Genomic DNA, 21,889 nt, shown 5'->3' with positions numbered 1-21,889 from the left:
GAGCCCCCGAAACCTCCAGATCAATTCCCCATTATATCCTATGAGAATCGATCTCCATATAGGGAATAATGAAGTGCTCAGCAGACGTTTCCCTCCCCCCCCGCCGCCCCCCCCGTTTCTGGTGACTCTGAAGCGAGGGATTGGCCTCTCTACTCACGAGTTGCTGTCAACTTCTCCAAAGTAACACAGACACACCATCCCAAGAGGAAGCCTTTCAATCGGAGACTGAAGCCTCCGGAGGTGGAAAGTCACATGGTCCTCTGAGGGCGGGGCTTCCCCCTGCCGGCCAGCTGACTGGGGGCAGGAAGGAGCCTGGGAAAGCGGAAGAACCCTTGCTGGGACCTGGGGATTGGCAAGCCTAATGTTCACTCATTTACTCTGTAAGGAAAGGAAAGCCTCTGCTTTATGGATACCTTAGAAGCTTTTAAGTGATAAATCCTCTTGAAGTTCTGGGCATTGGGTGAAAGAGACTTTCTCCCATTGACATTTTTCTTTTTTGGCAATTTGGCAGCTAGTGTATTTAACACAAAATTAACAGCATGCCCATATTATATAACAGCATGCCCTACCTGTCCTCCCAGGATTTAGCTACAGCGATCCATGCGACGGTCACTTCCAGATTGGACTACTGTAACTGGCTCTATGCAGACTTGCCCTTGCGGCTGACCCAGACACTCCAGCTGGTGCAAAATGCAGCAGCATGGCTGGCAACTGCATTGCCTCTGTGGGCAAGCATCTGGCCAGTGCTGCACCAATTGCATTGGGTACCAACAGAGTACCGGATCCGCTTCAAGGTTTTGGTTTTAACTTTTAAAGCCTTATGCAGTCTGGGACTAACATACCTGCAGGACCGCCTTTCCCCATATGTGCCCCAGAGATCTCTGCGTTCTGCTTCTCAGTGCCTTTTGACCATCCCTGGCCCAAAGGATCTTCAGCTTGCCTTGACCAGGGCCAGGGCCTTTTTGGCCTTGACCCCAGCCTGGTGGAATCAGATTCCTGTGGAGATCTGGGGCCTACCTGATTTGATGCCATTTTGTAGGGCCTGCAAGACAGAACTGTTCCGCTGGCCCTTTGGTTGAGGCAGTGGACATCCTTATTTCCATCTGCTTGGCCTCCCTTGCCTTCCATGATGCTATATTATTTTATCTTAATTTATTATTTCATCTCTGGGCCTACTGCTGTACTGATATATAGAATGCACCCAATGGGAACCACTGCCTTTGATATGTGTATTTTATTGTATGTTATGGTTTTAGCTTGTAGTTTTTAACTGTTTTAACTCATGTTGTGATCCGCCCTGAGCCTGCTTGTGGGAAAGGGCAGAATACAAATTAACAAAAAATAAACAAACATATTTTCATATTCTCCAGTGGTTTCTATTTAATAGGTATAATGCCTACTCTCTTTCTACAGATAGTAGATTCTAAATTTGTACCTAATATCTGAGAATAGCTTTCTCCTCTATATTGTAATATTCAGGGCATTATGCAAAACAGAATTAGTTGGAAATGATTTTTGTAGGTAGATATGTTCTGCTGTGATATAGCTGTGATATGTTAATAAAAATAAATTAGTATATTATAGACAGGGTTGCTAGGCATGTGGAGGCAGGACTCACAGTTGGGGTGTGCGTGACTGGAATCCATAGAGCTATGATGTCACTCCCATTGTCCCAGGACAATCTGGAACTGATATCAATTTGCTGGGGTGACACTCTAGTATTTTCTCAAATCTCTATGGTTTAATCATAGCTTTTCGTGAATATTAGAGTCTCCCCTGGTGTTATGGAGTCACTTCCAAGTCTCATTGGAAACAATGTCATCATGCCAGAGATATAAATTGTATTCTTTCCATTTTGCAGGGGAATTTCCTCTGACTGCCCAGTGGAGCATGTAGTTCCTTTTTTCCTGATTGAGTCTATGAGATGGAAACACAAACATTCATGATCTCTCTCTCTGTCTCTCTCTCTCTGCGTGTGTGTGTGCTTGAGAGAGAATCCTTTATGTTCTCTTCTAGACTCTGCAGATGAGGTTTGTTCAGGATGTACATCAGAGGCAGACTGGCCACTGTAACCACTGAGACTTTTCCTAGTGGGCCAATAAGTTCCCCAACAGACACCAAGGCTTGGCCAGCCCAGTCGCAGAATGGCTATACATAGCCCACCTGAGCCTCATGTGATGAAGATGCTGTGTGCAGTCACTGGCCCATCAGGCTGCCTGTTCTTCCCGTCTTCCTTTGAGTAGATAGAAGAGGGGCAGAGCAGGCAGGCTGCTCCTGCATCTGGGACCACGGCCAGGGAAAGCTAGAGGGGCAGGGCCCTTTTCCAGGGCTATCTTTTTCTTTCTAGTCCCATCCCTGATGGATCAGGCAAATCATAGAATTGTACAATTGTAAGGGTCCAGACAGGCCATCTAGTCCAAGCTCCCTGCTCGGTGCAGGATCAGCCTAGAGCATCCATGACAATTTTGTCCAGCGCTGCTTAAAGACTGCCCGTGAGGAGGAACTCATCACTTCTCTAAGTAGTTCATTCCATTGTTGAACAACTCTTACTGTAAAGTTTTTCCTAAAATACAGCCGGTACCTTCCTGCCCTTAACTTAAAATCATTATTGAAAATCCTATTCTCTGCTGCCAACAGGAACAGCTCCCTGCCCTCTTCTATGTGACAGCCCTTCAAATACTTAGAGAGCAATCATGTGCCCCCTTCAACCTTCTCTTCACCAGGCTGAATGTTCCCAAATTCCTCAGCCTTCCCTCATAGGGCTTGGTCTCCAGGTCTCTGATCATTCTTATTTGCTCTCCTCTGCATCTGCTCCATACTGTCCACATCCTTTTTGAAGTGAGGCCTCCAGAACTGCTGGATTTACTGATGGGGAAATACCACCTGTGATTTCCACCTTTTACGTAGCTGACACCAGGGCTGTAGCCAGGATTGAAAAGTTCAGGGGGCACCCTTTCCCATCCACTGCGGGGCTTGCTGCTTCTCAGAAGCTTTCTGGAGTAGGGACAAAAGCTGGAGGCTCTGAATGTGGCCAAATCAAGGCAGCCAACCCTAAAACTTTGCAGTCAAGAAGGGACTGCACCTTGTGTGCAAGCAGTGGGGTTTTCTTCCACCTTCTTCTCCCCCACCCTGGTGTTTTGCAGTCAGCAGCTTCATCCTTCCTCCACTCCCTGGCCCATTCCATGCAGCTTCCTCCACCTCCCTCCTCTCCATCTGCTGCTTTTGCTGCTGCAGTGTACTTTGTCCCTACTTAGTTCTCCCAGCTCCAGCTGCTGCAGATGACACCTCACTGGCTCAGCCATGGCAAAAAGAAAAAGAAAAAAGTAGGCTGTGCCCCAGAGAGCCCCCTAGGAGTTGGAGAGGCCCTGCCTGGAAGTCAAGGGGCAGTGCCCCCACAAGCCCTCCTGTTGCTACAGGCTTGGCTGACACACATTCATTGGTTCCTTCTGGCTTTTCTCCTAGACCAGGACCAAACCAGCACACATACATAAGTGATTTCAATAAGAATTTAGAACTGCAGTCTAGGAAGGTTGCTGTGTACTTAACTAAGAGTTCTCTGGAACATGACTGAGGACTGTATGTCTGTACTCCTACTTGGAACCACAGACTTTGTGGTATAGCCTACTGACATTACTGGGTTCTTACAGATGTTATGATTTGACATCATGGCCAAAGACTCCATCATAATTACAGACTGCTGTCACCAAAATCAGGTCCATGTGTACATTCAGCCATTAGGCCATGTTGTTCTGGCACCTTCTAAAGCAAATGAAGCACAAGGCATTTGATTGGCTGAAACAGTAAATTACTCAACTATGGGGAATGGCAGAAAGGAGAGCTTAAAAGTATATCTCCAACCCCACCACAAAGCTTTTGCTGCATGCTGTTGCCCACTCACCCTTGCTTGTGGCAACATGGGATTAGCAGGTTGCTTCAAGGCTGAAGAGGTATTTTTGGGATCTCACATAATTTGCTTCTGGGGAACCTCTTTTTTGCCTGCTTCATGTTGCCTCAGGAAGACTTGGGATAATTAGGCCTGGTGCTGGGACTGGTCATAGAATTATAGAGTTGGAAGGGAGCTCCAGGGTCATCTAGTCTAATTCTGTGTACAATGCAGGAACTTCACAAATACTCCCCCCCCCCCCCAACACATACATCCCCTGCTCCATAACTAGGTTGATTGGAATAGAGTGGGTTGTTTGTTACAGGTTGGATAAAACAGTGAGCACCCTGAGTTCTCATGCAATGATGGGGGGTGTTTTTGAACATCTTATCATATAATTTGTAGTGAAGATAGTTTGGGAAAGAATCCCTGGGTGCTGAGCAACCATCACCAAACACTTGTCTGCTCAGCACACAGTGGATAGGTGGAATGGGAGATGAAGCTGAGCACCTGTTGGTACAATTAACATTCAGGTAAGGATAGATAAAACTGGCACATAAACTGCTAGCTGGGTTTGAAGCCAAGGTGGTTTTACCAAATTGAGGTCACCATGAAAGGCTGCCTAGTGTAGCCCATGCCTAACAAAGTAACACTTTATGACAGTCATTTAAATAAACTGATTAAACTCAAGCTTTGGTTCTCTTGTGTCCTTATTTGTGGAAGGTTCAGGGGAAAGTTCAAAATTCTAGATATATGATGGGAAAAGAATAGATTAACAAAGATATTCTGCTGAAAAGTACATTAAAAATCTTTACATATTTTGAGACATAGAATCCATTACCAATGAAATTATTAAAGGTGATGTGAAGCCAAGACAGTTGGTTTACTTGTGAATGCGGCAAGTCTCTACCTTGAGAATCACAGCAAAAGATTGAGTCTGCGTTCAGACAGAAAACTGTGACTAACCCACCCATTTATTCAGAGTAAATTGCATTGTAGCCTGCCTTATAAAAGACATTTGTTGCTGAATGCCACATAGGTTAATCAAGTCCTGAAATCATAACAGCACCATCAGTCCTAAATTACTTTCTGTCCAGTGGATCTCAGTAAGTCTAAAGGTTCACCATACCTTGCCATAAACTTATTTAGTTTGAACTGAATTTGAACTGAATTTGTAGGTTATACCATATAACCCAGTGGAAAAGGCTTGGATCTCAGTTAAGTGGCCAATATTTTGACCTTCAAAAATGATAAAAAGGGTGTGGATGAATTCACATCAGAATGCAGAGTAAAATATTTTCCCTTTTTGGATCTCATGCGGATTTCTTTCTTCCCAAAAACTAGTGGATTACTTATTTTTAAATGAAATTAATCTATCAGTCTGTTCTCATTCCCAGTACTTCTTTTTAAGCCAGCATCTCTATTATTTTTATAAGGCCTGCCAATATTCATTCAAGATGTGACACTCCCTATACATGCAAACACCCAAGTTAACCTCTGATTTATCCTCCATGCCACAGTTAACCTTGAAACAGAACAAAGCCAGGCATATTAATGATGTCTCTACAGATGAGGAGAATTCTAGAATCACAGTTGCTCAGTTGTTCAAAAGAAAGAGATTTTTCTCTTAAGTCAATACTCAGTCACCAGTTGTTGAATACAGTGTTCCATATCTATTGGTGCCACAGTATGATATCTCAAAGTGAATAAGGTGGCCTCCAATTTATGCTAGAATTTTCTATATTATTCCTAATGATGGTCCAGAGGTTTAAATGCAAAACAGTAATGTCCATTCTGGCCATGCAAAAAAAAAAAAAAATCATTTCAAAGCCTAACCACATTCATGGCCATTCTGTGCTCTATATACCCCAAATACATTGGTAACAAATCCTTAGATCAGTTAGATTTGAGTCCAGTAGCACCTAAGAAATGAACAAGATTTTCAGAGCATAAGCTTTCGAGACTCAAAGCTCCTTTAATCAGCCACAAGTAGGAATGGAGATCTGTGAATCTTTATATTCCAATCAGAAGATGAAAGGGTTGTTGTAAAGAACGCTTGTAAAGGATGTAAAGGTATAAAACATACGGTAATCAGCTTGATTAGAGTAGAAAGACATGCCCTGAAAATCTTGTTGGTTACTATGGTGCTACTGGTTTGAATCTAACTGTTCTGCAGACCAGCAGGCTTACCCTTGGAAAAAAAGCTTAGATATCATTGAACATGGGGAGGGTAATAAAACACAAAATGGGAAAACAGCTTTCTAGCCGTGCAAGGAAAGGGAACAATTAATATATTGGGTTTAACCAATCCACAGAACCTGAGACATTAAAAGTTATTTAAGCCAAAACTTGGATTTAAATGTGTAAGTTCACTCCCAAAACATTCTTTTAAGAAATACATTTGAAGATCCAATCCAAAGAATGTTACAATGTGATCCTAAGAAGATGCATAGTCTTCTAAATTCATTCAAGTCAATGGTTTTTAAAAGGTGTAAATCTGTTAGGTCTGCATTCTGAGTTTTGCTTAAATCCTTTTGCACTTAATAAGACTTGTGATTGCTTTGTCCAGTTCATTTCAATGGAACTTAAACATGAATAGAATTGATGGTGAAGTTTTTAAGGATTGCGCTATCTGCTTTAAGCCAAGCATAAGTTGCCTATGGCACTGCTTTTATTTGCTTGTTCTTATATAGATAATGAAAACTGAGTCCCCATGGAGATCTCATGAACAGACAGAACACATGAGTGATATTTGCAATTTCAGGCCATTTGCCTGCTGCACTCCAGTGTTGGTTTTGGAACTGTCTTGCTACACTTGATAATGTTTTTAACTGGAAGGCCTCCTAGTTTTCTGCTGAAAAGCAAATCTAATAAAGAACTTTTTCTATGTAGCTCAAGGATTGTCAGATTAGGTAATCCTTGAATTTCTGATAGGTTGTAGAGTTTCTGCCAGTGAACAATGTAACACAAAAAGCAAAGAAGGATTTCTGAATGAGAAGTAGAACTCAACCAAAGAAATAACATCATTAGTGGGGTTTTGATACTTTTTAAAATCATCAGGCTGATCTTTTTGGTAGTTTAACTTGGTAAAGCCAGTCTAATAAATGTACCAGTATTCACCTAAAAGGCAAGTCTCCACATCTTGAAATGTTCAAAACGTTTGTTGATCCAGGTTGTGATGAATCACCATATAGTCATGCAATAGAGCTTGTACAAGACTGAGGGTGCATTCCTATGCACACTTATCTGGAAGTAAGCACAGTTGAATATTAGAGGACTTACTTCTGAGTAGATATGCATGGGCTTGCACTGTGATTCACATAAAAATGATGGCATGAATCAGAATTACTGACTCAAGTGTAAAATGTTCCACCATTCATTTAAAGTTAAATCTCTTTACAAGGTCTTCCTCCCTCCAGCACTGGAGCTATTGAACAATTTCCTGGCAATAATCAATATGCCACAGATTTCCAGGCAAAATCCCTCTCTTTTCTTTGAAGGGATAGTTGTGAAGGCCACTCATAATTTTTGGTCTGAAATAGAAAGTAAAAACATATATGCCCATTCTGATAAGAAATTCCATGAAGTAGCTTGCTAAGGAAACAAAAACTTGCTAAGGAAACAAAAGCTAAGTTCTGTGGCAGCCCTTAGAAAAAGAAAAATGCTTTAAAATGGGATTTTGAAACCTTTGCAAAAAACCCCCACCCCAAAATAAAACAGGATTATGATGCCATTTATAATACTCTTTGCTTCTTAGCTTCTCTAGCCTTCTAATCTGGGTTTTCAAGCCACTTCAATTAGACTTTTGACTGTGGCATATTTCACAGTTCAGTGTCAGCAACAACATGGGGCTTGCATGACTGTCCATTTTTTGCAGCTGGCTGGCCAGTCCCATTTTCTCGGGCTCCTCCATTGAGGTTTGGTTTATCCTGCAGGTCAGACTGTTCTTGAGAAGCCACAGATATCACAGTGTTGCCACGACTACCATTTTCTGTGTAATATGGATCTTCACCCTAAATGGGGGGCATAAATAATAACAAAATGAGAAATTAGACAAAGCATAAAATGAGCAACAAACTGGTTAGATTCCTCACATGAATGGAACACTGGCTGTATCTTCTGTTATAAAAATGTTCAGTAGGTAATGATATCAATTTATGTGAAACAGGAAGACCCAAGAACCTGATATGGTGGCTCTTACTGTTGTTTATAGGTGATGGCAATTAAAATGAACCAAACTGACTTCAAGAAAGATAGTAAAGAAGAGAAGGTTTGCCTGAGGATTGTAACAGAAGTAGCTTTGTATCCTGGTCTGGTGCATCCAGTTTTCTTATTCAAAAGACAATATGGTTTTTCCTTGAGTCAAATGTCCATCTTTATTTTCCTTTAAAGGGCTTATATTAGTGTGGGAGGAGGCAGTTTCAATCAACAAAGACATGTGGGGATGGAAGTATTGAAGTCCCTCCTATCCCTGCACAGTCCCAATCCAAATGGAGACTCTACAAAGCTACAGACATTGTTCATCCACATAGTTAATGTGCTCAATCATTTATTCTCCATGCAACCATATGTTTATGTTTAATTCGATTTATACCCTGCCCTCTCCGCCAAGAGGAATGAGGGAAATTCACTGTACAATCCTAAACATACGCACTTCTAAATCCATGGATTATATAACTCTGTTTAGGACTGCACTATCAGTTATTCACAGAATCCCATTTATCTTGGGAGTTTACTTTTGCGGATGTACATGTCTCCTAGATTTAGATTATAAGGAAAACTCAAGAGGGCTAAAATTGCTTTGGGATTGGAGCTGAAATGGAAATGGGTGCAGAATGATTGAGTGCTTGCCCAAATTGGTGCTTCTCCAAATTGCCCTTCTCTGGTAGTTGTTAGAAGAGGGTACTGGGGGTTGAAGGATACAAAACTTATAATATGTAGTTAGACAGTTCAACTACTGGATTTATGTAACAATAGCTGGACATCACAACTTAGGAAAATACAACTATAACTAGTGGCGTTTGAATAGAACTGGTGAAGTTAGGAGCTCTTTAGAAGGGTAAAAATAACTTTAAAGATGGAATAAACAGAAATAAAAGTTAACAAATGTATCAAGGAAAATATGCTCTTTCTTCATGTTCTTTATTGTCACAATCTGTTAGCTAAATAATGGGAAACAACCATTAGTACAGTAGAAATACAAGGATATTAGTAGTAAATAGACCCCTATGCATTATTAATGAAGGGGGCATGGCTAGTGACATTACTTCAGGTGACATCACCGGAAACTGTGTCATCAGGGTCATGGCCCCAATGATGTCACCCAGGTCATGACCCCAGAGTCACGTGACCAGAAACTGCATGAAATGGAGGAAGGAAGTGACCTATTTTTGGGGCACCACCATGATGTAGGCACCCCGCATATTTAATTAAGCACCTCCCACCAGGAGATGTCCTGTCTAGCCCCACCCCCATGTGACCTAGCCCCGCCATTCACCATCTATGCCCCACCATGATGTAGCTACCGCACATATTTAATTAATTAAGCACCTCCTCCAGGAAATGACCTTACTGACTCACACCACGTGGCATAGCCAGGCCAATCAGCGTCTACGTCCACCCCGCTGTGACGTAGCAACCCTGAATATTAATTGAGCAGGCTGGAAATCACATGTGTAGCTCCCTCCTCTGCCTCCTTCTCCAGCGCCACCCACTGCAGCATCATTGAACTTCCACCTGTGGCACCCCTCCCCATAAAATGGGGGCCACCACTGAGAAGGCCTGAGTAGGTCCATGTGCCCCCTCTAACAACATGCCCAGTCACCCCTGGCCAATAGCAAATGGGCTGAGGCCCACCCCCACCAGGTTATTTTAGGAAAGAAGCCATTTGAGCTTGAAAACACATGCGCAGGCTCTTGCTGAGAACATGGAAACTCCTGCCAGACCCTTGGTACTTTCCAGCCTGCCGCCATTGGTGAGACAAAATTTTAAAGGGAGATATGTGAGCAGTTCTGAGGATGAAGAATTTGTTCCCACAAAGCTCCATTTCCCGGGGCCTGTTTTTGACGAAGAGACACACGTTAGTATGGACAGCGGGAAGACAACAGCTGACATGCTAGCTAAAAATGGCCTCCTGGCTCCATTTCCCGGGGCCTGTTTTTGACGAAGAGACACATGTTAGTATGGACAGCGGGAAGACAGCAGCTGACATGCTAGCTAAAAATGGCCTCCTGGAAGATTTCCCAGACACTCAGGAACTTATTCCCTACAGCACCCAGGTTTTCCAAGAGATTCCTGATTCCCAAGAGCTGATTCCAAGCGAGAACTCTATGGCACAGGTAATTTGGGAAAGGGGGATGGGGGGTGGGTGGGAGTAGAAAAGGTTATTGGAAACAGACTTTGCATAGTGCTTTTAACTGAAAAAAACCCTGCTTTTAATTTTCTAGTATTCTGCCGGCATTGAGCCACAAATTCCAGATTTAAAATTGGCTGAAGCCACAGAGCCTTCAGAGGCGAAGATCTCCACGCAGGTGTGGACCCCAGTTGTTGAGTTGTGTGGTGGGTGTGAAGCTTGTCAAGGTTTGTAAAATTAAAATAAATGTCTTTTTAGTTAAAACAAATGTCTTTTTAACAGGAACAGTAAAAAATTCCATTTGGCATGACACCCAGGGGACGTGTCATTGCCATGAGAACGCTTTTAGAAATGGAAGTTTTTGAATATTCTGACTGTATACCACCTGAAAACGGAAATCAGCAATGTCTGCATTAGTTCGTGCTGTGGTCTATTCAATAACAATACATTGTATCAATGAATTTTTATGTGATTCTTGTGAAGGATGACAGTTTCAATTGCCTGGACAGAAATCTCATGCATGTGTTTCTTGGTCTGAACAAATAGTAGACTGCAAGGTGAAATTTGTAATTGATGAAATGTCAATACATTCGATAATGCAAGTTGTGACCTCGGTTGCCTATTCATTGAAATGTCTGCTCTTCACTAAAGAGAATACGGACCAAATATTTTATTTATTGAATAAAGTTGGAGACGCTTCAGATTCACGCAAAACTCTTGAAACAATTTTGAAAAACTCTGACAGTGCAATGGTTAAATATGTTCAAGGCTATATCAAAGATTTGCATTTTCGTTCATTTTTTCTGCACCAGAAAAAATGTCATTTCTGTGATGTAAATAAAAGAGATATTGCAGCTGCTTTTTACTGTCTGTTTCTGAAATAAACCTTGTAAATAGACTGCAACTCCTTTTTTCACTGTCTGTAAATGAAAAAAAAGCCTGTAAATAAAAAGGAACCATTTTAAAGACATCAGTGCTATTATTACATGCCCAGGCATGCCCCCGTGAAATGAAGGGCTGGTGGTTGCAAGGGAGGGGGGGCCTGCACTCTGATGAAATCTGGCAGCATTTTAAAAATTCCTAGGATGGTTAGCCCCCATATTTACTGGCTACTGTTTTAAAAAAAAAGTTTGGGAAGGGGTGTTGCAGGGGAGGAAGCTGCATTCTGATTAATACCATACCATACCAAACCTATAATGGCATAACAGTTGCAAATAAAAATGCACAGAATATAAAAATGTAAACATTGGAGATAAAATCAAAATGAAACCGAGCTTACAGATGCATTCATACATGGTCAGATTTAAATTTAAGAATGTCAGCCAAAAATTTTGCCACAGCCTCACTAACCTCCCTTTCAGAATTGTTCAATAAATAATAACAGGGTGGCAGAATAGACAAATCTGGGGAGAAAAAAAAGCTTGCAAAATAAATCTTCACAGAGATTATGATAAAAGGAACAATCAAGCAATATATGCTGAATTGAGTCGGGAATATTTGCTCCACAGGAACAGAGTCTGTCGCCTAATGATATTTCCCTTGTAAAACTTTGGAGGGAAACGCATTTAGTCTAGCCAACATAAATGCCCTGCGATGACATGGAATGGTTAAGTCTGATAGATAATGGGGCATTTTGCCACAGAAAGCATAATGACCTAAGGAAGCTGGGGAGCAAATATAAGGTTCTGTTGGACGTAGTTTCATTTCCTCCAACTCCCATAGTCTCAATTAAATACATCTGAAGATATATGCTGCATCAGAAATAAAAACGCTAAGTTGTTTTCAATCTTCTAACTTTTATCTTGCCTTGATAGAATTGCTTTTAAATAGTCTTATCTTATCACCTCACTTTAAATTTTTGGTGCAGCTATTTTGTCTTTCTCGAGTTAAAACAATTTTATTAATTTGCAATATATTGTTATAGAAGTCTATAAGAAATTTTAAAAATAATACAGAATAAAAACAATACATCACTTCCCCCCCTTCTCCTCCCTCCCTTTATCTTGACCCCTGCCGGTGTTTACTTAAAATTAAAAAACAAACAAACCAAGGTAACTTAACAAATCAAGAATCTCCATTTTAGAATCTTATGACAATACAGAAGAAATAAAAACATAAAATAAGAATAGTTAACTCTATAAGTTCATCTTCATTTTTGAAAGGAAAAATTTTCTCTTTGTAAACTTTAGTCCATTGTTCCACTCCATTCATCTATTATCAAAAATCACTAAATGTTCCTTTACTTTCCATTGTTTTTCAACATATTTTTGAAATTTCTCTCATTTCTTCCTAAACTTCTCCAAATCATAGTCTTTTAAGATTCTTGTAAGTTTGTCCATTTCACTCCATGACATAACTTTTAAAATCCAGTCCCATTTATCTGGTATTTTATTTTGTCTTTTTCAAGCTCTGTCTGTTTAATCAGTTAATAAGCTTCTGCTTTCCCTTTCTGACTCAGAAGCTGCTGCAGCTAACGAACTACAGCTGATGTTTTACAAAGTTTTACGATGTCTTACGTTGTCCCTCAAAGACAAGTTTTTCTAGAGTCTCTTAATTTGAACTGTGAATCTAACTGAAGGCTGAAATTAAGTCAACTCCTGCAAAGCAACATGGTGGAGTGCAGTCGGGTACAGCATTGGCTCTGACAAATGTCGCTTTTAAAGACATTTCATGATATTCTTAGCAGATGTTGTGATTTTTATCTGTAAGTTTTAAGACATTAGTTGTTTGGTATTTGTTTTATTTATATATTTTTTATCAGAATAGTGCCAATTGCCATCCAACAGAACCCTCTTAATGGCATTGTGCAAGCAGCCAAGAGAAGTGGAGGAGGAATCTGTTTCTTTGCCAGTTTGCAAACAGTTAAGGATAGAGGACTTTTTTACCTTAAACAACAAGTCCAAATCTGCTCTGCCATCATTTGCTATTAAAACATCAAATCGCTTCTCCCCTCTAGAAGACGAGTTAGAGCCAGCAGAAAAGGAGAAACTGACTAATGAACTGACTAATGAGTCTGACCACAAAGATGTCGTAGACTCTCAACTCCAGTCTGGGGTGGGGGCTTTAAAGGTGCAGCAGAGACAGCATGAGTTACAAATATGCTGTGATAATGAAGAAAGATCCATGTCTTCAGACGAGCTCGCCCCAATTACCCTGATTGCAAGCACAGTGGAATGTATCTTTAAAAAGTTAAAGGGATTAGAAAATCAAATTCTTGACCTTTCTTTGGAAATAAAGAGATTATCAGTGTCAATGGATAAAGTTCACTTAGCCCAGCTGGATGATACCTCTATTGGAGCTTTAGCCCCTTTAAAGTGGTGTCCGTCTGCAACACAGGATGTGGATCCTCGAGCTCCTTTACGGCGTTTAAGGTCAGTGTGGGCCATGAAAGGAACGTGTAACAATTGGTTCTACAGCGCAATAAGGTATGCATCACAGTTTGTCCTTATGGCAGGAAGACCCCATGCCGGAGAAGTAAACTTTTAGTTAAATCTCATCTCCGTGAACTTCTTCATCTGAACTATCACAAAATTGACTTGATTACCATTGAATCTCTTAATGATCAGTCTCAAATGCAGAGGATTCTGTTTACCTTTCAATCCCCCAACATTCCTTCACTAATTCTGAGGCGAAAGAATTACTTATGGTTGAAGGGGTTTTTCCCTGTGTGATCCTTTATTAACTCTCAAACTAATGCTCTGCTGCCTAACCTGTCCGCAAGGGACAGAATGCGAAGTAATCCTCATTTTTTGAAGAAGGCATCATCTTCAGCGGCAAAATATAAGGCTTCGATGTGTTTTAAGGTATCCAGAGCATGCTCTGGTCAGTCCCAATCAAACCCCGAGTTGGATAATAAGTCACTCTGATTAAATCTGCCAGCATTTATATATATATATATATATATATATATATATATATATATATATATATATATATATATATATATATATATATATATATATATATATATATTTTGCAGTGTATTCTTTCCCATGTGCTTCCTGAAACCATGGCTGCTTCTTCTCTGAGATTGTGTGGGAGGGGAAAGGAAGGGGGGGATTTTGCAGTCACATGGATGGAAACTGGTTACCTTTACAATTCATGGACAATTTCTATTGGATTAGCAAGTCAAATGGCTGGGGGAACCAATCACAGCGCTCCTTCACACACAGTAATGGCCAGTTGGTCTTGATTAGATTAGGGGGTGAGTCACATTCTTTTTGGCCAGAGTAGGAGAAGGTCAGAAGACATCTTTATCTTGAGGCTGCAGGTAAGCCATGTGCTACTCTTTTTCCTAAGTTATTAGAAATTAATACTGCTTGTAAATTTTGTCTCTTTGAATTCTTTCACTGCCTGTAAAACAGCTAGTTATGGCCTGTTTGCCCCAAGCATGCTTAATGAGAAGAAAGAGGGGATCTACTCCTGTTTTTTTAATTTAACAGACATTGCAAGCTGCAAGGGTATTTAGCTACCCTTTATGATGGCTCTTTTGAATGGCAGAGGTTTGTTTTATATATTTTACAGTATGCTTTTAAAAAAGAGGCCATTTTCTTTCCTTTGGCTGAAAATGAATGACTGGGGAGGGGGAGTATTGGCTGTTTCAGTTTTTCTTGATTAAATTAAGTGGCCAGTCACATCCCTTTCCAGCTCACAGAGAGGCACTAAAGGGAGACTTTTTTACCTTGAGTGTTTGTCTTAAGCTTCATAAATGGGGATAATAATTTAATGCTGTAAAAAGGTTTATTTGTGATCAGTTCGTTTCAATATTGTTTGTAAATCTTAGGGTTTAAAAAGAACAAATATGGCAGAAGAAAAGTCTTCAAAAAACAAAGGTATATTTTGCATTCCTCTCAGTTTTAAAATCAGTTTGCTGTTGTTTTTATATGAGGGGTTTGTGGTGGGGGATAATTTAAAAATGGGGTGGTTGCATTATATTTCATATTTTTGGCATTTTAATATGCAGGCCAGAGGAGGCCACATAGCTGTGAAGAATGCTGGAAAATGATACGTTCAAAAATACCATGTAGTAAATATTTGATTTGCCTTTGTATATGAGGGTGGAGGGTGAATTAATTTAAGGGCTTTTTCCTTTTTAAAAAACCAGTTTGAAAAAGCTAATTTTTTTTCCATTAGGGCAGCATGCCCCTGACAAAGATAATAATGGGCCTTCTAAGGAAAATTTCCCTCCTCCCTTATCCCTGTTGGAAACCAAGAGACACCTGAAACCACTGTCTGGTAAATTTTAAGTTTCGCTTCACTGTTCTGGATTTTCATTTTAAAAAGCAAGCTTAATGTTTAAGTTTTATATGGTGGGGAAATGATTTTTAACTTTGTGCCCATGTAATAACTCTCGGCACTGTAGATGAAAAAAAAGCGCAAATCTGATGAAGCACATGTGGGCTCAAAGCTAAACATAGTAGGCCAGCAAATGCTAAGGGTCACTATGAAACACAAAGGAACCCTGAAAGGTGTGTGTGTGTGTGTGTATAAACTGCATGGCTGTTTTGGTTTGCTGTGTTAATAATATTTTTGCTGAGACTTGGCCATGCTGGTATTTTATTTTCATTCAATCTTCTCTCCTAAAGATGTCACAAACCAGAGATATCCTCAGAGCACAATGATCTCCATCCTGCTGAGGTCTGGACGCGGCCACAAAACATCAGCACAGCAATCCAAGCAGCAGACTTCCATGAAAGGATCATTCACCTCGCCCTAGCCAAAAGGATGTGGTAAAGTGAAAAGAAAACACACAAACCAAACAGACTGTAAACACCTACAAAAGGGTGCTTTTGAACCACCCTCTAAGAAACAGAAAATTGACAATGCTAATGTGGATGCATCTTTTAGGGACACATGTGAGCGCATGCTAAAATTGCTGGTGGCTACAACAGCTGGAATGCAAACAATTGCTGACCATGCAAACAGTTTTCAATCATTGGGTATAGACAGTTCCTGCAACCCCTTAATTGCTGCTTTTAAAGGCAGCCTTATGGGTTTCTGGAAAAGTTCTGAAATTATTTTACAAACTGATTCGATGTGTAAAAGCAGGGAAAGGGGTGCAAGCCAGGTTAGAGGCTGTCAGCCCCGCATTAATATCACTACAGATGTCCCTTTTAGCGAGATATGTGAGCTTGTGTTGAAATTGCTTGGCATTACAACAGCTGCTGTGCAAATACTTAACGGCCAAGCCACAAGCTTTCATTCTTTGGGGCTAGATGGCTGTTGCAATCCCTTAAATGCTGCTTTAAAAGACAGCCTTGTTGGTTTCTGGAAAGGCTCTGAAAGAATTTTACAAAGTTCTACTGTATGTCCAAATGGGGGAGCCCTGCAGATAGGTGCGGGGCAGGTTAGAGGGCCTCATCACACATACCAAAGGAAAAGCAAGCATTTGAAACTGAGAAAAGTTTGGCAACTTTTCCTTAAAAAGCGCCTCAAGAATGCAAAAAAAGTTTAAATCTAGACAAAAAAAAAGTGACTCTCTTTTAAGGTTTCTTAGCAGAGTCAGGGCCTCTGAGAGGCCAAATGTTAACACAGGTGATGGAACCTCTCTTAGCACAGAGGTAGAGCCTGCTGCCACCTCCATTTTGCCGAATAACAATGCAATTCCTGTCTCTGAGTGTGCAAATGATAATTCAGTTCATGGTGCCTGTCATGCCTGCCCCTGCTGACTCGGAGCAGGTGCCTGCTTCAGACCCAGCCCCTGCTGTGCAGATGCCTTTACCAACATCGGACGTAAGTCCCGAAGGAGCAAGCCAGCAGCAGGGGCCACCTGGAACCGATCAGGCTACACCAAGCACTAGCTCATCCCCTCCTGAATCACCACCACCTGGAGACCGGCTACGCGAGAGGAGACGGCTGGAGTTCAGGAACAGGCGTAGAGAGGCACGCAGGCGTGCTAGGAGGGATCTGAGCCCAGAATACTAACAAGCTAATTAGCCAGCACAGTATATCTGGAATCCTGGCCTCAGTACAAACTGTGCTGGCAACAAATGATCACCCTCGGACGTGACCGCGCCCTGCACCCTCTTGCCTGCTGAGCAAACCTGTCTGTTCCCGACCCGGCTTGACTTTTGGACTGGACACTGGACCCTGCTTTGACTCTGCGACTTGGCTAAGTACTTTGGATATATTCGGCTTGCTTTCCCCGGTTATTGACCCTTTGCATTCCTGACACCGTGCTTTGCTACTCCCTTCGGCTGGACTGATTTATGGTGAAGACCAATTAGGACTGTTAAGATAACGCTTGAGCTCCCTTTGCAAGCACTACAGACGGCAGCCCGCGTCCTGGCCGATTGCCAGGGCAACAGAAGCTGCCCGTCGCTGCCTGCAGGTCTGGGTCATGACAGTGCCCCTCTAAGCACAGAGGCAGAGCCTGTTGCCACCTCCAATTTGGAAAATAACAATGCTGCTGCTGAACAAGGCCCCTCGTCACCCCCACAAAAACCGTCCCCTAGCCCTGACACACCAAAGGTTTACCTAGAAAAAGTTGGAGAGTGGGAACGACATCTTGCAAACTTGCCAATGGATCAAAATATATTGTAAATCATTCCAATCCTATGCTCCAAAGAAGCACACATACTGTGTTTGCTGGTGCAAGCAATGCAAAGAGCATGTTGGGGATATAAATAGCCACCGCTGTTTCATGCCTTCTCTTAAAAAGGTTGAAATTGGCAACAATTTTTTACGATTTCGAATGTATGCAAGAGACTGGCATACATATTCCAAATTATACCTATGCAATGGGGCTAGAGGAAAGTGATACCTGGGAATTCAAAGGGGGAGGGCTGTGTGTCAAGCTTTGTTAAAAAACTCATCGACAAGAAATTAAAGAAATATAACTTCCTAGCGCATAATGCGAAGCGGTATGATAATTACTTTATCATTAGGCAATTATTAGTAGAAAAGATGGAAGTCAAACCGCTTACACAAGGGGGGAAGCTCATGTGCATCATGGTTAAGAAGCTAGGCATCAGATTTCTGAATAGCTTAAACTTCTTGCCAATGAAGCTGGCCAAATTGCCGCAGGCCATGGGCTTCTCTGGATGTAAGGGGTTCTTCCCCCATTACTTTAACACAGCTGCTAATTGGGAGTATGTTGGGGCGATGCCTAGGATGGAGGATTATGGTGTTGAGAGCATGATGAAGGGTGAGAAAGCAGAGTTTAATTCCTGGTACATGAAGAACAAAAACAATGAATTTAACCTAAAAAAAGATCATAAGAACATAAGAGAAGCCATGTTGGATCAGGCCAACGGCCCATCCAGTCCAACACTCTGTGTCACACAGTGGCAATTTTTTTTTATATATATATACACACACACTGTGGCTAATAGCCACTGATGGACCTGTGCTCCATATTTTTATCTAAACCCCTCTTGAAGGTGGCTATACTTGTGGCCGCCACCACCTCCTGTGGCAGTGAATTCCACATGGTAATCACCCTTTGGGTGAAGAAGTACTTCCTTTTATCTGTTTTAACCTGTCTGCTCAGCAATTTCATCGAATGCCCACGAGTTCTTGTATTGTGAGAAAGGGAGAAAAGTACTTCTTTCTCTACTTTCTCCATCCCATGCATTATCTTGTAAACCTCTATTATGTCACCCCGCAGTCGACGTTTGAGATCTGTCCTATTATTGTCAACAGGATGTTAAAATCCTGAGAAAGGCCTGTCTCTTGTACAGGGAGGAAATTATATCCATTTCAGAAATTGACCCCTTTAACCACATAACTCTTGCCGGGTTGTGCATGGCAATGTATAGGTACATGTTTTTGAAACCTGATACAATTGCCCTCCTGCCACATGACCATTACCACAGGCAAGAAAAACGTCTTTCAACCCCATCCGTACAGTGGCTAATGTATATTGAGCACAAGGAGGGTCTCCAGATGCAGCACGCCCTGAAAGATGGCGAGCTAAAAGTAGGAAATTATTTTCTTGATGGTTATGCGGTGGTTGGGGGGTGGCCAACAGCCTTTGAATTTAATGGGTGCTTTTTCCATGGTTGCCCCACATGCTACAGCCCCAATGATAGAAACCCACTGACAGATTCATCCTTTGCTGACTTACACTATAGAACCCTGAGGAAAGAAAGTTACTTGAAAAGCCATGGGTACGCTGTTAGGTCCATATGGCAACACGAGTGGAGGGAGATGGTTACAGCTGACAGGGAGGTTGGAGGCTTTCTGAGTGAGAAGAAATTTCCATCACCACTGCTCCCACCACTGTGGAAGAGCACCTCATTTCGTTGCTCTCTTTTTGTGGAGAACAATGACAATAAATTTATCTATCTATCTATCCCCAGAGATGCTCCCTTTGGGGGCAGAACAAATGCCATTTACCTCTATTACAATGCTGAAGTTGGTGAAAAAATACATTAGTATGATTTCACCAGCCTGTACCCTTTTGTCAACAAGACAAAGAAATATCCAATTGGAAACCCCCAAATTATTTATAAGGACTTTGCCCCAGAATCAAAATACTTTGGCCTGATCAAACTGAAGGTGGTGCCACCTCGACGTCTCTTTCTCCCTGTGTTACTCTACAAGGTGGGGGGCAAACTTCTGTTCCCCCTCTGTTGCACATGTGCAGAGACTAAGCAACAAGAGCGTTGTATGCATTCTTCACTGGAAAGAGTGCTAGAAGGTGTGTGGTGCACAGTGGAAGTGATGAAGGCCCTTGAGAAGGGGTATCAGATCATGTCTATTAGCGAGGTGTGGCATTTTGAGGAAAGCTCTGAAGACCTGTTTTCTGAATACATTAAAGTGCATCTTTGCCAAAAACTGGAGTCTTCTGGCTATCCTAGCTGGTGTACAGATGAGGGGGAAAGGGCCAAATACATACAGGATTACCTAGAGAAAGAGGGTGTTCAGTTGAGTCCTGAACACATAGCTGTCAATCCTGCAAAGAGGCAGATTGCAAAATTATTTTTAAATTTCTTGTGGGGCAGGTTTGGCCAGCGTTCAAACTTGGTAAACACTGCCATAGTGAGGGATGCTACCAAGCTTCTAGAATTTGCCTTTTCTCCAGCATATGATGTGTCAGGGTTTCACATAATTGACGATAAAACAGCAAGCGTGTCCTGGAAACACGCAAAAGATACAGTTACCTTAGCTGGCAACACGAATTTTCTGATTGCATGTTTTACAACATCCTATGCATGGCTAGAATTGTATGAAATTTAGACAGGCTGCAGGACCGCGTCATTTACCATGACACGAATTCAGTCATTTTTGTCAGACGGGAGGGGGATTTTATTCCGGCTCTCAGACATTATTTAGGTGATCTCACATCCGATCTCCCACCAGATGAATATATCACAGAGTTTACGTCAGCAGGTTCTAAAACCTATGGCTACAAATTGTTGGGTGGAAAGGTGTGCATGAAAACCAAAGGCATCACCCTCAATGTTTCTAATTGTGAAAAAATTAACTTTAACACCTTGAAGGATCTGGTCTTAGATTACACCGACGAGCAGGCATCTAAAGAGATCAGAATCCAGCAACCCTCCATCATAAGGAAAAAGAATCAGTGGCTTATTGAGATAGGGTCACTTAAGAAAACCCTCAAAGTCATTTATGATAAGAGGGTCCTTGTGGACAAATACAGAACATTGCCATATGGTTTTAAAAATGGATGTATGGTGGAAACATCAATTTTCTGCAGTACTGGCAGGGCCTAGCAATTGTGGCAAGAGCGTCCTTGTAAAAAGTATTTTGGACAATGCTCAACATGTACTTTCTGTAAATTCATGTCTGTAAAGTTTGTTGAAGGGCTGTCTGAAACCCTAAATGATGATCAACTGTTCCCCTCTAATAAAGTAAGTCTGATTATAGTGGATGATTTGATGGACTCTGCTTGTCAAAACCCTGAAACTGAGAGAGCCTTTACATCATTGGAATCTGAGCATTATATTTATTACTCAGAATATTTTCTTTCATGGAAAAAGCATTAGAACCGTAAGTTTAAATACAAAATACCTGGTTCTGTTTAAAAACCCCAGGGACAAATTACAGATTGCTACTTCAGCCCACCAAACATACCTGGGGAAGTCCCAATTTTTTCTGGAGGCCTTTGAGGATGCAACACAAAAATCTTATGGGTATCTGGTGGTGGATTTAAATGCGTGCACGCCAGATTCATTGGCCTGCTGCGTATGTCTTAAAAACAAAACAAGCCCCCAGTGGTCACAAAAGGAAACAGACGGTACACTAAACAGTCTCTCACCTCCAAATCCTCCAAAGGGTCAATATGTCCAGCCGTATAAAGAGGAATCTGCCCCTCCTAAAACTACTTATCAAGACTACCCCACAACAAAAGAAAGCCATTCTATGCTAAGCTTCAGATGATCTGGCCGCAGCTCTCTCAGAAATTGCGCTCAATACTTTAAAAGGGAACATTCTGTTAAGCCAAATGCCCTCAAAACGAGGTTGGGGAATTAGTTAGGTGGACACCTGGCTTAATAGGAATCTTTTTACCAAATGTATACCAGGCTCAATCATCCAGAGAGTAAATGCTCTATAAAAGGACTCTAATTTAATAAAATCAATTGTAATTTATTGTGAAAAATAGTTCTTTCATACAAGATAAAAATACAAAACAATCACACATTCACACAGGTCTAAGGAAATAAAGATAGATCGATAGGGGTACATAT

At 41.5% G+C, this 21,889-nt stretch overlaps 1 protein-coding gene across 1 annotated transcript in view; it reads right to left on the bottom strand.

Moving 5' to 3' along the window:
* Positions 1-7,590: 7,590 nt before the first annotated feature.
* The window catches only part of CD34 (CD34 molecule), a 73,183-nt gene continuing 58,884 nt past the window's right edge, over positions 7,591-21,889 (bottom strand). Inside the window, exon 8 of the mRNA XM_060231257.1 lies at positions 7,591-7,896. Within this exon, the coding sequence (XP_060087240.1) occupies positions 7,705-7,896 (192 nt within the window). The 3' untranslated portion in view covers positions 7,591-7,704. The remainder of the gene's footprint in view (positions 7,897-21,889) is intronic.

Source organism: Heteronotia binoei, chromosome 2, assembly GCF_032191835.1.
Source record: "Heteronotia binoei isolate CCM8104 ecotype False Entrance Well chromosome 2, APGP_CSIRO_Hbin_v1, whole genome shotgun sequence".
Classification (NCBI taxonomy): domain Eukaryota; kingdom Metazoa; phylum Chordata; class Lepidosauria; order Squamata; family Gekkonidae; genus Heteronotia; species Heteronotia binoei.
This window is presented reverse-complemented; position numbering and strand designations above follow the sequence as displayed.